This window comes from Canis lupus, chromosome 15, assembly GCF_048164855.1.
Source record: "Canis lupus baileyi chromosome 15, mCanLup2.hap1, whole genome shotgun sequence".
Taxonomy (NCBI): Eukaryota; Metazoa; Chordata; class Mammalia; order Carnivora; family Canidae; genus Canis; species Canis lupus.
Genome location: NC_132852.1, coordinates 54899103 through 54911245, shown reverse-complemented (window position 1 = coordinate 54911245; position 12143 = coordinate 54899103). Strand labels below are relative to the sequence as shown.

At 47.0% G+C, this 12143-nt stretch overlaps 1 protein-coding gene across 1 annotated transcript in view; it reads right to left on the bottom strand.

Annotated features, from left to right (window-relative positions):
• The window catches only part of LOC140604530 (M1-specific T cell receptor beta chain-like), a 40191-nt gene extending 32210 nt beyond the window's left edge, over nucleotides 1-7981 (bottom strand). The window contains exons 1-3 of the mRNA XM_072775758.1: nucleotides 7068-7981; nucleotides 6540-6952; nucleotides 6405-6474 (exon numbers count right to left, since the gene is read on the bottom strand). Of these exons, the coding sequence (XP_072631859.1) occupies nucleotides 6405-6474; nucleotides 6540-6952; nucleotides 7068-7290 (706 nt within the window). The 5' untranslated portion in view covers nucleotides 7291-7981. The remainder of the gene's footprint in view (nucleotides 1-6404; nucleotides 6475-6539; nucleotides 6953-7067) is intronic.
• Nucleotides 7982-12143: the final 4162 nt, after the last annotated feature.

Sequence of the window (12143 nt, the reverse complement as noted above, 5' to 3'; positions counted from 1 at the left end):
AAATATGCCTAACTCTGGGTTCTGGCTCAAATTCTATCTTCATGTTTTGCTATTCTCTGCTTTTGAAATGATTAGCTTTAGCATTTAGGGGATTTTTATCAGATGCCTTAGTAGCCCTTATACTAAGTGCCATCCAGAGCACATCCTCGTATTCAGGTGGCATCTCATATTGCAAAAATTTACCAATTCCTCAGTCCACATTTCTTATCTGTCTGTCCTAAAGTACACATTTAGTGTGCTGAAAGTATTTAGTTGTAGATATTTCTGTTCTAATTGTTACTGATTTGCCTTCATAGATATAGGTACATCGAGGTGTGAGTCTTCCCATAAGCAATAATCTCATTCCTTTTATAAAACACTTGCCTTTTCTGTCCATTGTGTTGGTGGTGGAGACACAATGGAGACATAATGGAGACATGATGGTGCCCACATGTGCAGGCTCCCCCTGGAGATGTAGTGGAGACAGTAGGGTACCAATGATGGGGTGCAGTCACTAGAGGTGCAATGTCTGCAAAGAAGAAGAAGAAGAAAGAAGAAGAAGAAGAAGAGGAGGAGGAGGAGGAGGAGGAGGAGGAGAAGGAAGAGGAGGAGGAGAAGGAAGAGGAAGAGAAAGAAGAAGGGGAGGGGTGCAGGAGGGAGGTGAGAAGATGAGACATCACAATCAAATGCAAAAGCAAAGATTTAAAAGGGCATTTTCCAGGTAATAGGAGAAGTTTAAATATGATTTTGGCTATGCATAATATGAAGGAATTGCAAATAATTTTGTTAGGTTGGCAATATGACTGTATAAAAATATTATTTTTTAGAGCTTACTAAAATCTGGAATAAAATATTATGATGTCTGGGAAATTGCTTCAAAAGATATCAACCAAAAATGCTGGAGGAATGGAAGATAAAAGTGTGGCAGGTGTTAATTATTGAATCTGGGCGATAGGGCTCATTGTATTACTCTCTCTGCTTTCATGATTGACAATTTTCTGAATAAAATGCTTGAAAATGTTATATCAAGAGGAACATGGAAAGTACGAATTATTTTCATCTAATGCTTCACCTTCAACATGCTTTACCATAGTATTACATTAAGTACCAGGCTCTACAAAGCAACTGGTTTATACTCTTCAAAAGTATTGAATTACAAAGGACAGACGGAGGGGCATTCCAGAGTAAAGAGAAATAACAACTAAATGTAAAATGTAATTCTGGATTGGATTATAGACCAGAATCTGTTTTCCTTTTTTGTTACAAAGGACACTATTTGGACAATTGCCAAATATGAAAAAAGTAATAGATACTGATATAAAAATATAATAATAAAATCCGATTAAAAGTTATTCTGTTTGTGTTATCACCATGTGCCAGAAATCCTAAACAATTTTGGTGATGAAAGACTCCTTCCTTCTGTGTAATATCTGCCCTTCTGGGACTGCCTTAGTTCACTTAGCACAGGGACAAATACCTGGAAGCAGAGAGAATGGCAGTTGCCAGGGGCTGGGGAAGGGGAAACGGGAGTAGCTGTTCACGAGATACCAAGTTCCAGTCTTGCAAGATGATGACATCTGAACAACATTGTGTCTAAAGTTAAGGAAGCTGGAGTGTACATTTAAACACTTGTTAAAAGAGACCTCATGCGAAGCGTCCTTGTCACACACGTGCACACACACAATTTTTAAAAACAGCAAAAAAGGAGATCCCTGGGTGGCTCAGCGGTTTAGTGCCTGCCTTTGGCCCAGGGCGCGATCCTGGAGACCCAGGATCGAGTCCCACATCGGGCTTCCTGCATGGAGCCTGCTTCTCCCTCTGCCTGTGTCTCTGCCTCTCTCTCTCTCTCTCTCTCTCTATGTCTATCATAAATAAATAAATAAATCTTTAAAAAAAAAAACAGCAAAAAAAAAAAAAAAAAAAAAAAGCCCAAAACAAACCCTCAGTGGGTGATTTTGGTGCACATGGAGATTTGTAATTATGTACATGACTATTAATGAAAATAATATCGTTGCATACAGGAGGGGATGCTAAAATATTATTTGTTCTGGCAGCCAGGTAGGCATGATACGCCATGGGTAGGAGGCAGAGGATTATGGCCCTTTCTGCTATTTGTTATGATGAAGAGGAATTCCAAACTAACAGATACTCGGGTGAAGCTTACTTCTTTTTATTTATTTTATTTTATTTTATTTTATTTTATTTTATTTTATTTATTTTATTTTATTTTATTTTATTATTTTATTTTTTTGAAGCTTACTTCTACAGGATCCCTTGGTCAGAGTCTTCTTCTTGTCCTCCGAAGAGCAGTCTGGTGGCAGCGGGCCCGCTTGCCCGCTCTGAGCTCTGTGACGTGGGCAATTCACATGAGGGGCCTCTCCCCAGGAGAACTCACCTCCCTCATCCCCAGTCACCACAGCTCCTCTCTGGGCCTGGAGCTGATTTTAGTCTGTGTCTGGAAAAGTTTGTCCCTGCAGCTGTGATGGTGAGCGTGTAACAGAAATGGGGCATGTCTAGAGCAGAAATTGGTAGCCTCTGTGTTCAATAATAGCATTATCCAAGTGAAGAGCTTGTCTCTTAGAGAATTTATTCATAAGCTTTGTTATTTAAGCTGCTTATTAAAAGGCTCATAGCTAGGAAAGAGAGATAAGGAAGACAAATCCTGATTAAAATTCTTGAAGGCATCTTAGAATCCTTGCATTGATATTTCTTGAACACTTGCTATGTGCTGGGCACCGGGAACACAGTCACAGACCATGGACACATGCTCCGTGCCTCGCAGAGCATTCATTCCATTCCAGAGCCAGTGGACCAGGCATAATGATGGTTTGGTGATGCAAACATGGGAGGACACATTACCCTAAATCAAAGAACAGATGGCCCCAAAGGGAGATTTATAGCAAACAATAACAACGACACAGTGAAGCTGTTGCAGACCTGAACTGAGATGTATAGAAAGGGTGTGTGTTCGGGAAATGACCAGAGACATTCTGGGGAACATGCGAAGCAATCATGAGATCGGGAGAGTAAGAATGAGTTTGCTGGGTGGGCTTGGCAGAGCAAATGACAGCATGATCAGAGCCAGTGACAGCCGACATGAAAATAATGCTGAATAAGAAGTTGAGCCCCAGAGTAATGAAATCCAGAAGCCAACACCTGAAATTAGGAAGGCAATTTGTCTAGAGGTGGAGTGCAAGTGTTAGATGGAACGTGGGTGATGGGGAACAGGGCACTGCCCAGGGCTGGTGGCCCATGGCCCTGGAGACAGTCCCCGAAGATCAGTGCATCTGGGTGGAACGACGCTCCCTCTTGCAGGTGGTGCCAGGGAAGCTGAACTGGTACCAGGTGAGTTCTCTTAGGTGGCCTGGGCTGTGCAAGCCCCATGCAAGTCCCGAAGGGAAGTGAGGACTCTGGCATCTCATTCATAGGTGCTGTCCCTACCACTGTCTCCTGTGGGTGCCACCTTCCCCCCTGTGACAACCCTTTCAGTGCAGAGAGGAAGTGGCCGTGCAGCGCTGTGGGTTCACTGCTGGCAGAAGTGTCTGAAAAAGGCTGGACGTCTGAAGGCTGGGAGGAATGCTTAGGCTTATTTAAAAACACACCATATCTCTTAGGGACTTCTCATCTGTCGGGGTTCTTGGCATTGAGTAAAACAGTAACTGTAGCCTCATTCTTGGCTCTTGTCTGAATCAGCACATACTGGTCATGGTACATGTTTTGGCCACAACACAGTCACCCTTTTTGCCGACACTGAGATTTCAGCGACACTAGCATCCATGGACACTGGTGGATAAAGTGAGATGGTAAGTCAAGGGAAAGAGCTTCAGAGGGATGCCAGTGTATAAACCACCAGACAAAGCCTTAATGCAGAGGTCGAGAAACCAAGTTCAAGGACATAGACCTGTGCCCATGAACTACCTATCCCAAGGAGGATGTCACAGCAGGTGAGTTCATGGTGGGGTGTCTGCATTAGCTCTGGTGTTAGTGAAACAATACCTCGTGAGCCCACTTGTAAGGGAAGAGTATATATAGAAAGAGTAGGGTACCAAGGACATTGACAATGGGTGAACCAAAAATTAATACTTAAAAAAAAACTGTGACTAGTGTCCAAATCTGAAAATTCACTAAATCTTGTAGGTATTTCTTTAGCATGAGTGAGTTTGGTTGAGGTGTGAGTAATCAAGAGTAGATCCCATAAAGTAGCTGAGGATACATGCCTCTTCAGAACTCTGTGAACCTGAGCCCTGCTGGTCCTGGGAAATAAGAGTAACGAGCAGGGTAACCTGGTGCCTAAAGCAGGTCCATGTTAAGAATCAGGGCATCGTAGCTATCATCTCTAGGTCCTTGACAGAGGGCTCTAGGTGTGTGGGATCCTACAGAAGTAGGAAGGCGTCTGTCTACATCACGGTCCCATGGGCTCCCATGGGATACAGGGTCACCCAAGATGACTTCCAGGAAATAAGACTAAGTCATTAGATGGTAGATCCCCATTCCAGGGGGAACAATCTTTGATTTTATAATTTCCACTTCCATCTCCGATTTAATTAGTATAATTCTATTTATATTGAGGATGTGATAAAAGTAGTAATGGAAACTCAACTTAGACGTGAGAAGCAACAATTTTTGTAGTTCAGAAATATCTGAGCCAATCTTTCAAAAAGGAGAGATACGTCCACTGGAAGCCCCTGTGTGTAACAACATAAGGTGCCTCCTAGAGGGAGCTCATCCTAAGATTAGGGCAAGGGGCCTACGGGGTGGAAGACCTAGTAATACAGCCAGTTCTTGGAGGGATGAGTGGATTTGGAGTTCAGCTGGGTTTCCTGCTGGATTTTGCATCCTGGATGAGGTTCTCTGCATTTCCTTATCCCAGGATATAACGACTATTTTGGTGGTTAGTGAGGAATGTATGTAATTGAGTGAGCCTTCATGCCAAAGTCTGGATAAGATATTTGGGATCAAGATGAGGAGCTGTAGTTTTGCCCTTCCAACCCAAAGAAAGAAAAGGAAAAGCTTGAGCAAATTTTTCTTCTTGTGCTTCATTAATAGAGGTGCCACTCTGCAGGAGGCTCTACCTGGGAGGGATGTTGGAACCTGTGGGCAGCAACGATGAAGTCTGCTGTATTGTGCTGCATGGCAAATGAAATGGTACAGAGCTGAAGCATCAGCAGTGGCTGGCAGGTATTTTAGGGCCCACCCGAAAAAGAAAAAGATCCCATGGGAACAGTGGTACCCAGGGAGGCAACTTCGTCATCAGGGGGACATAGAGCTCAGGGGCTGGAGTAGAAGAATAGATCTCTGTTAGAGCACACGATCTGACTTGCTTGGATACACATATGAAAAACCCTGGAATCTCCCCAGACTATGTGTAGGAGAGGACTTCGCGGGGCACCTAGATACTGGACTAGTCAGAGAGGTGTTGGAAAGAGGATCTTGAGACAAGACTGATTCACTCATTCATTTAACACTACTACTGCCTTCAGGGACTCTGGTAAGTACGGAGATAAGCAATAGAGGCATAATCCTTATTCTCTTTAACCTGGATATTTATGACTGTAAATGTTAAACAATAAACAGTTGAGTGTGTTGACTGCCATCAGGATAGAAGTTCAGGCTGTCATAAGAGCACAGAGCAGAGGAAATGACCCAGCCAGGGATTCAAGGAAATCTTTCTGGAGGAGGATGTGACTTCCGAATTAGCATCCAGAGGAGCGATCGGTCAGGTGACCGGGTAGGTAGGGAGAGGAAGGGCGCTCTAGGGAGAGTGAACCTTGGTGGTGAACACCCAGCAGTGAGTCAGCAGAGGGCATACGTGGTAGTTGTGGTCACTGAGGGAAAGAGGACATTCACGTCAAGAAGGCAGGTAGGTACACAAAGACCTCGTCAAGGAGGAGCTTGTAAAGTCTTGAACTTATACTTTATACTGGCAGTGGGGGCGACTACGTGGAAGGCGGTTAAGGAATCCAGGTGAGAGACGTTGGCTGGGCCACAGCGTTGTCACTGAAGTTAGAAACATTAGTAAAAATTGCAAGGGATGTAACATCTGCACGTGCGCAGGGTAGGAGATGCGGGACTAGGTGTCTCTGAGAGATGGTGGGGATGACCCCTCCGTTCCTGGCTTGGACATTTGGCCAGAGGGCGGGACCATTTGCTGAGATGTGGAAGAAAGAGGGACGTCAGATTTTGTGAATAACTCAGAGCGTGCTCTTCCCCCCGGGGCAAGCAACCGGGAATAGGACGTGGAATATGGGACAAGGTTTTGTTGAGTGACTGGACTGAAAATGCGGCGTTTGGTTTGGGCAACAGTGAAGCCCAGTAAGGAGTACTGGGGGTGATAGTAGTAGTAGTAGGGAGACAGGATCACTGTGTGCAATCCTGTTCTATCCTGTTCTAGGAAGAGAGTCCCTTGCCCCTGGCAGTAGACCTACCGCGGCCAGCGTGTCCTACCTCGACTTGGACAAGCACCTTAGTGGTGAGAGGCCCCAGGAGAGCAGCACCCTGCAGGGGAGCTGCCCTGACAGCGTCTGCGGAGCTGGGGAGCCCGGGAAGGACAACTATGGGGCAGATGGTGGAGGGAGTTCTCCTCGTGGTTGGGGTGGGGCTCCCCAGGAAGGCGCCTCCTTGTTCTCCAGGTGCCCTTTCTGTGCAGCGAGCATCTGGCTGAGCAGCGCTGTGGATAAACCGCTGGCGCAGAGGTGCAGCGAGGTGTGGTTGGTGCCTGCCGACTCCAGGGTCGGGGCCAGGGGGGAATTTCTCTTCTCTTTCCGAGAGACCCAGTACCCATCAGGGACATCTCCCTTTTCAGTAAACTGAACGTTCCTTGAAGAGTAGATCAGCTTTAGACCCAGCCCTGGGTCTTGTCCGTACCAGTACATAGCGTCGCGGTTCATATCCTGAGAACAAAGCAGTGTCAACTGCCTCCTGGTCCCTGTGATGAGGTATCTCAGGGTCTGGGTCACTCCGGCTTCCACGGGGCCTGCGAGGGAAGGAAACAGAGCTAGAGTCAGCCGAGAAGGGCACGGCCTCTAGAGAATGTCTCGAGATGAGACCTGCAAGGTGCAGCCACCTTGCCCAGGTGTCCTGAAACTCACCTGCTCCCAGGAGACACAGCACCACCCAGCCCAGCAGCCCGAAAGCCGTGGGTGTCCTCCAGCCCCGGGGGCTCCAGTCGGCTTCTGTGGCATCTCCCTCTTTGCAGCTACTTGGCCCCCATTTTCGGGAGCGAAGCCACTTCCCTTTCTCGCGGGGCTGAAGGGAAACACAAGCGACTGGTGGTGGCCGCTGTGGGCTGGCGAGGCTTGTGGTCACCAACATTTATTAGCCTTGCTCTCCTTTGAGGCTAGCAGGACACTCTTGTCAAACTTGGAGGGTATCTGCGTATTCTGAATCTTTATGATGAAAACTGATAGAGCACATTTATCACTTAGAACTGCGAGAGCATGAAACTTCCACTGTTGTCACAGTTGCACTTTGGTATTTTAGCTGCCTCACGTCCACCCTGCAGAGGCAAGTCCAAGCATGTTCCTACCCTTGCTTCTCCACCGGCATGGGCATGGGTTTTTTAGCCACTACCTTTTCCAAGAGGCTCGTCTGTAAAACCTCGGACAGGCCCCCAGCGTGGATTAGTTCACGGGTCTGTACCCAGTTCACACTGTTCGGCGCAGGGCTCTATCCTCGTTAGCCGACTACACACCCCGTAGTTGCGGGAGCTGGTGGCTGCTTTCCTCAAGGTTGGGGTTTGCTATATCTTTCTTCTTTCTCCTCTTTTCTCTGAAGCAGGCAGGGATGACAGCTGCTAACTTCCGTCACCTCACATTTTTACCAGCCAACGTGGTTTCTTCTTCTGCTGCGGGCATGCAACCTCTTTCTGGCTTTCTGGTCTCCACCTGCTGCTCCACGCAGCAGCACAGCTGTGCCCCTGGGTGCTGAGAGTCCTGGGGGAATCCCGGCCGTGGCTGGGGGGCATCAGGGCGTCTCTTCGGCAGTCCAGCTGCGACATACTGCTCCCTTTTCTGGGTCACTGTGTCCTTCCTGCGTTGGGGTGACGTTTGTGGGGGATTGCACAGTGTTTTCCCTCTTGGATACCTTCAAGTTTGTTTTGTGCTTTGTTGGAGCCAGAATATTCTTGGCTGGGGTGGGAGTGGGGGATGGAGGAGGAGGAGAGAGCAGAGACTGCCCTCCCCCCCCCCCCCCCCCGCCCCCAATTGCTTCCAACCACAGCCAGGGCTTCACGGAGTCCTTCTCTATTTTGCCAAATCATTGTCATCTCCAGGCAAGAGGTGGGTCCTCATCCCAGTTTGGGGGCAGCACTCACACCTCAGAGATGGCTTTCCTGCTTGCAATCCCCTTCATGCTGGGGGCGCATCTCTGACCTTCCCCATTCCCGGCCAGTGAGGCGCATCTGCTCTCAGGACAGCAACTCTGCCCTGCGGAGGCGTGTTTTCTCTTCCTACGTTGCTACCGGTGTGGTTCCTTTCAGGAAAAGCATGGCAGGGAACAGGCTTGGTTTCACGTCAGCCCTTGGTGTTTTTCTGTTGTCCTGGGAGTTTTCCATATTCTAGCTGTGGGGCAGGTGTTCTCTGTGGGAAAGCAAGCAGCTTTCATTCTCAAGAACCCTCTTCAAGCCAACAATTTCCTTATTACTTAGTAAAGCTTGGCATCCCGAATTTCGTCTTTAGAAATCTTTCACAGTTGACCTGCGTCTACAAAGCTAAACCCAACTCTCTATTTACACCCCGGTCCAGTGGATTTCCCCAGGTTCTATGGTGCTTCCAACACCATAGAAGTGGATAATTACAGCTCATAGATTTATAGTTCATCCCAAGCATTCTCCATATTAGATTAACCCAAGAGTCAGGAGGCACCTGATTTTATATTCCCAAACTCCCCCCAACCCAGCAGCAAATTCACTCTCCTCAACAGGCTGCTTCCCTCCTCTGCACCCCATTGACAGGGAGGCTGCTCTGGTCTCTCCTTTCTTTCTCTACATCAAAAGCGATGTTGTTGACCTGAGTCCCTAATAGCCTTAGATCGTGAGCCAATTGCTGTACCTTCCCACTCTTCTGTCCTAGAACCTTCCTTCTGATCTCTCCTTCTTCAGGCCACCACCTTCAAGACTTTGGAAACTTTTCCCCAATGTGCGGCAGGCGTCTAAGTCTGGGAATCCTGGAGATGGCCAGGAGCCCTGAAACATCTCCCTCCATCTTTTGTACTTTTTGTACTTTAATGTAATGTGTTCCGTTGTGTGCTGTCCATCTGTCCATGTCTCTCCCAGGACTTCTTCGGTGTCTGCTCTCGGCCTCCCTCCTCGGAGGCACTGCTTAGCAAATCTGTTGCGTCTCCCAGCCGTCCTTCTGGGCTAACAGTCTCTGGACAACAATATCTATGCCTGCCTCTACTCCACTAAGGAGCCATTTCTGAAAAACCCCTTTAGGAGAACATTAAGTGCCCTTTAAGTGCGCAGCAAAATGTCTCCTATGGCTGATCCAGAGCCCAGTTATAGACTCTAGAATGTTCACTACACCTCAAATCCTGTTTTACTTATGCTCAGGCCCTTGGAGTTGTGAGGAAGTTGCTCTGCCCTCTATATTTTCATGTTATATGATTAACCTTTGAAAGATCTCATGAGAGACTTTTATATAGTGAGTTCTCTTTTAATTGGTGACACGGTGTTCAATTTTATCAAATGTTCCCCTTTATCAAGATCTGAAGTGAAACATTCATAAGGAATGCGTTAGTGCCCTCTAGTGGAATCTTATTGAAATCGGCAGAAAAAAAATGGTCTTAAAGAGGTTCACATTTCATTATTTTTTAAAAGATTATCTATCATCTATCTATCTATCTATCTATCTATTTATTTATTTATTATTTATTTATTTATGAGAGCAAGAATGAGAGAGATCACAGAGAGAAGAAGGAGAAGCAGACTCGCCACTCAGCAGGGAGCTCAATCCCAGGTCACGGAGATCATGACCTGACCCAAAATCAAGAGTTAGTTACTTAACCCACTGAGCCACCCAGATGCCCTGAAGATGTTCACATTATATTTTAAAGATTTTATTTATTTATGAGAGACACAGAGAGAGAGGCAGAGACACAGGTAGAGGGAGAAGCAGGCTCCCTGCAGGGAGTCTGATGTGGGACTCAATCTCCAGTCCCGAGATCATGCCCCGAGCCAAAGGCAGCCGCTCAACTGCTGAGCCACCCAGGTGCCCCTGCCGTTTACATTTTAATCTCCACAAACTGTGAATGTTTGGATTCAATTAAAAAGGGAACCAAGGTGCTGCATACAATTAAGGTTACTAATCAGCTGGCCTTGATCTAGGGAAGCCCAGTCTAATCACATGGGTCTTTGAAAGAAGGGAACCTTTCCCAGCTGTGTTTGGAGGGGGACCTGGGTATGGAACAGGGTCTGGGAAATGGAACATTGCTGGTTATGAAGGTAGAGGAAGCAGGTCATAAGGCAAGGGCATTTGATTCTTTTCTAGAGCTTTCAGAAAGAAACATAGAGCCCTGACAAAACATTGATTTTAGCTGAATGAGACCGGTATTGGACTTCTGATCTCCAGAACTGTAAGATAATAAATTTGTGTTATTTCAAGCCATTGAGTGTGTGTTAACTTGTTCTAGCGTGCAATCACCGAGACTATAAATTCATAGCGAGATGTGGTAAGAAAGCGATTCAGGGGCAGCCCCGGTGGCCCAGCAGTTTAGTGCCACCATCGGCTGGGTTTGTGATCCTGGAGACCTGGGATCGAGTCCCATGTCAGGCTCCCTGCATGGAGCCTGCTTCTCCCTCTACCTGTGTCTCTGCCTCTCTCTCTCTCTCTCTCTGTGTCTCTATAAATAAATAAATAAATAAAATATTAAAAAAAAAGCGATTCAGATGGGGAAAAGCGAAGGAAAGGCTAATAACTGGGTGCTGATGAGCATCCGGGCCATCTTGTGGGTGGGGGTCAGGCCATGCAGCAGAGGCTCTGTGCCTCTTGGGTTCGCCATCTATGTGCAGAGGATGTGGCTGCATTGATAAACTGCTGGTGCAGAGGGACTCAGGTATCAGGTTCCTGCTGGACTGTTCAAGGGTCAAGGGGAGACCATTCTTCTCCTTTCTCTCTCTCTCCCTCCCTCTTTTTCCTTCTGCATACTTGAGTGCCTTTGTGTGGTCATCTTGCAGGGGGATGGAAGCTGCAAAATGTATGGGCTTCTGTGGCTATGCACAAAGACAACAAATTCTACTTTCCTGCCATTTGGAAAGTGACATCCTCCCTGCCGGCCTCAGCCACCGCACCTCGCTGGTTCTGTGCCACTTAGCAGAGGCCACGGAGTGCACTGTGCCAGCCACGGATGGTCCCACCAAAGGCAAAATTCTTCTCAAGAGAATAGGCCCTCAGAGGCTGGCAGTAACACCTGCTGGAACATTCTGATCCAAAGCCTGTGCAGAGGAGGCATTTGCAGAAATGGAGCATGCCAAGAGCAGAAACTGGTAGCATCCGCCTTTAAAAACAGCATCATCTGATTCAAACTCCTGTCCTTAATATCCCTTTGCCTCTTCAGCTTCTCCCAGAGTGGCTTTCTTCAGCAGCAGCCTTCTTTCAGGGGCTCAGAAGTAGGGCCCCATGTTGGTTTTCTATTGTTGCTGTAACACAGGATCGCAAACCTAGTGGCTTAAAAGAACACAAATTTATTTTTGTGTACACCTATTGCTGCAGGTTAGAGGTTTGACACGAGTCTCATTGGGTTCAAATCAAGGTGTGGCAGGGCCATGTGCTCTTCTGGAGGCTCTGGGGAGAATCTGTTTCTTTGCCTTTTCCAAGTCCTGGAGGCCACCTCCGGTCTGTCTGGGGCCCCTTCTTCCATCTTTGAAGAGAGCCACAGCAGGTGGCATTCTTCCCACATCACTCTGTAAGGACCCATGTGTTTAATTGGGCCCACCCGGATAATCCAGAACAATCTCCCCGTCTGTCTCAATGTCAACTGATTAGCAAACTTAACTGTATCTACAAACTTGATTCTCTTTTACCATGTTGTAAGGCAATATATTCACAGATTCTGAGGATTAGCAAATGAATATTTGGGGTGGGGCATTACTTGGCTTATTAGGAACCCTTAGCTAGAAAAGGAAGGTAAGACTGGGAACTGTTGAAATGTAAGAAATATAATTTTTAGGG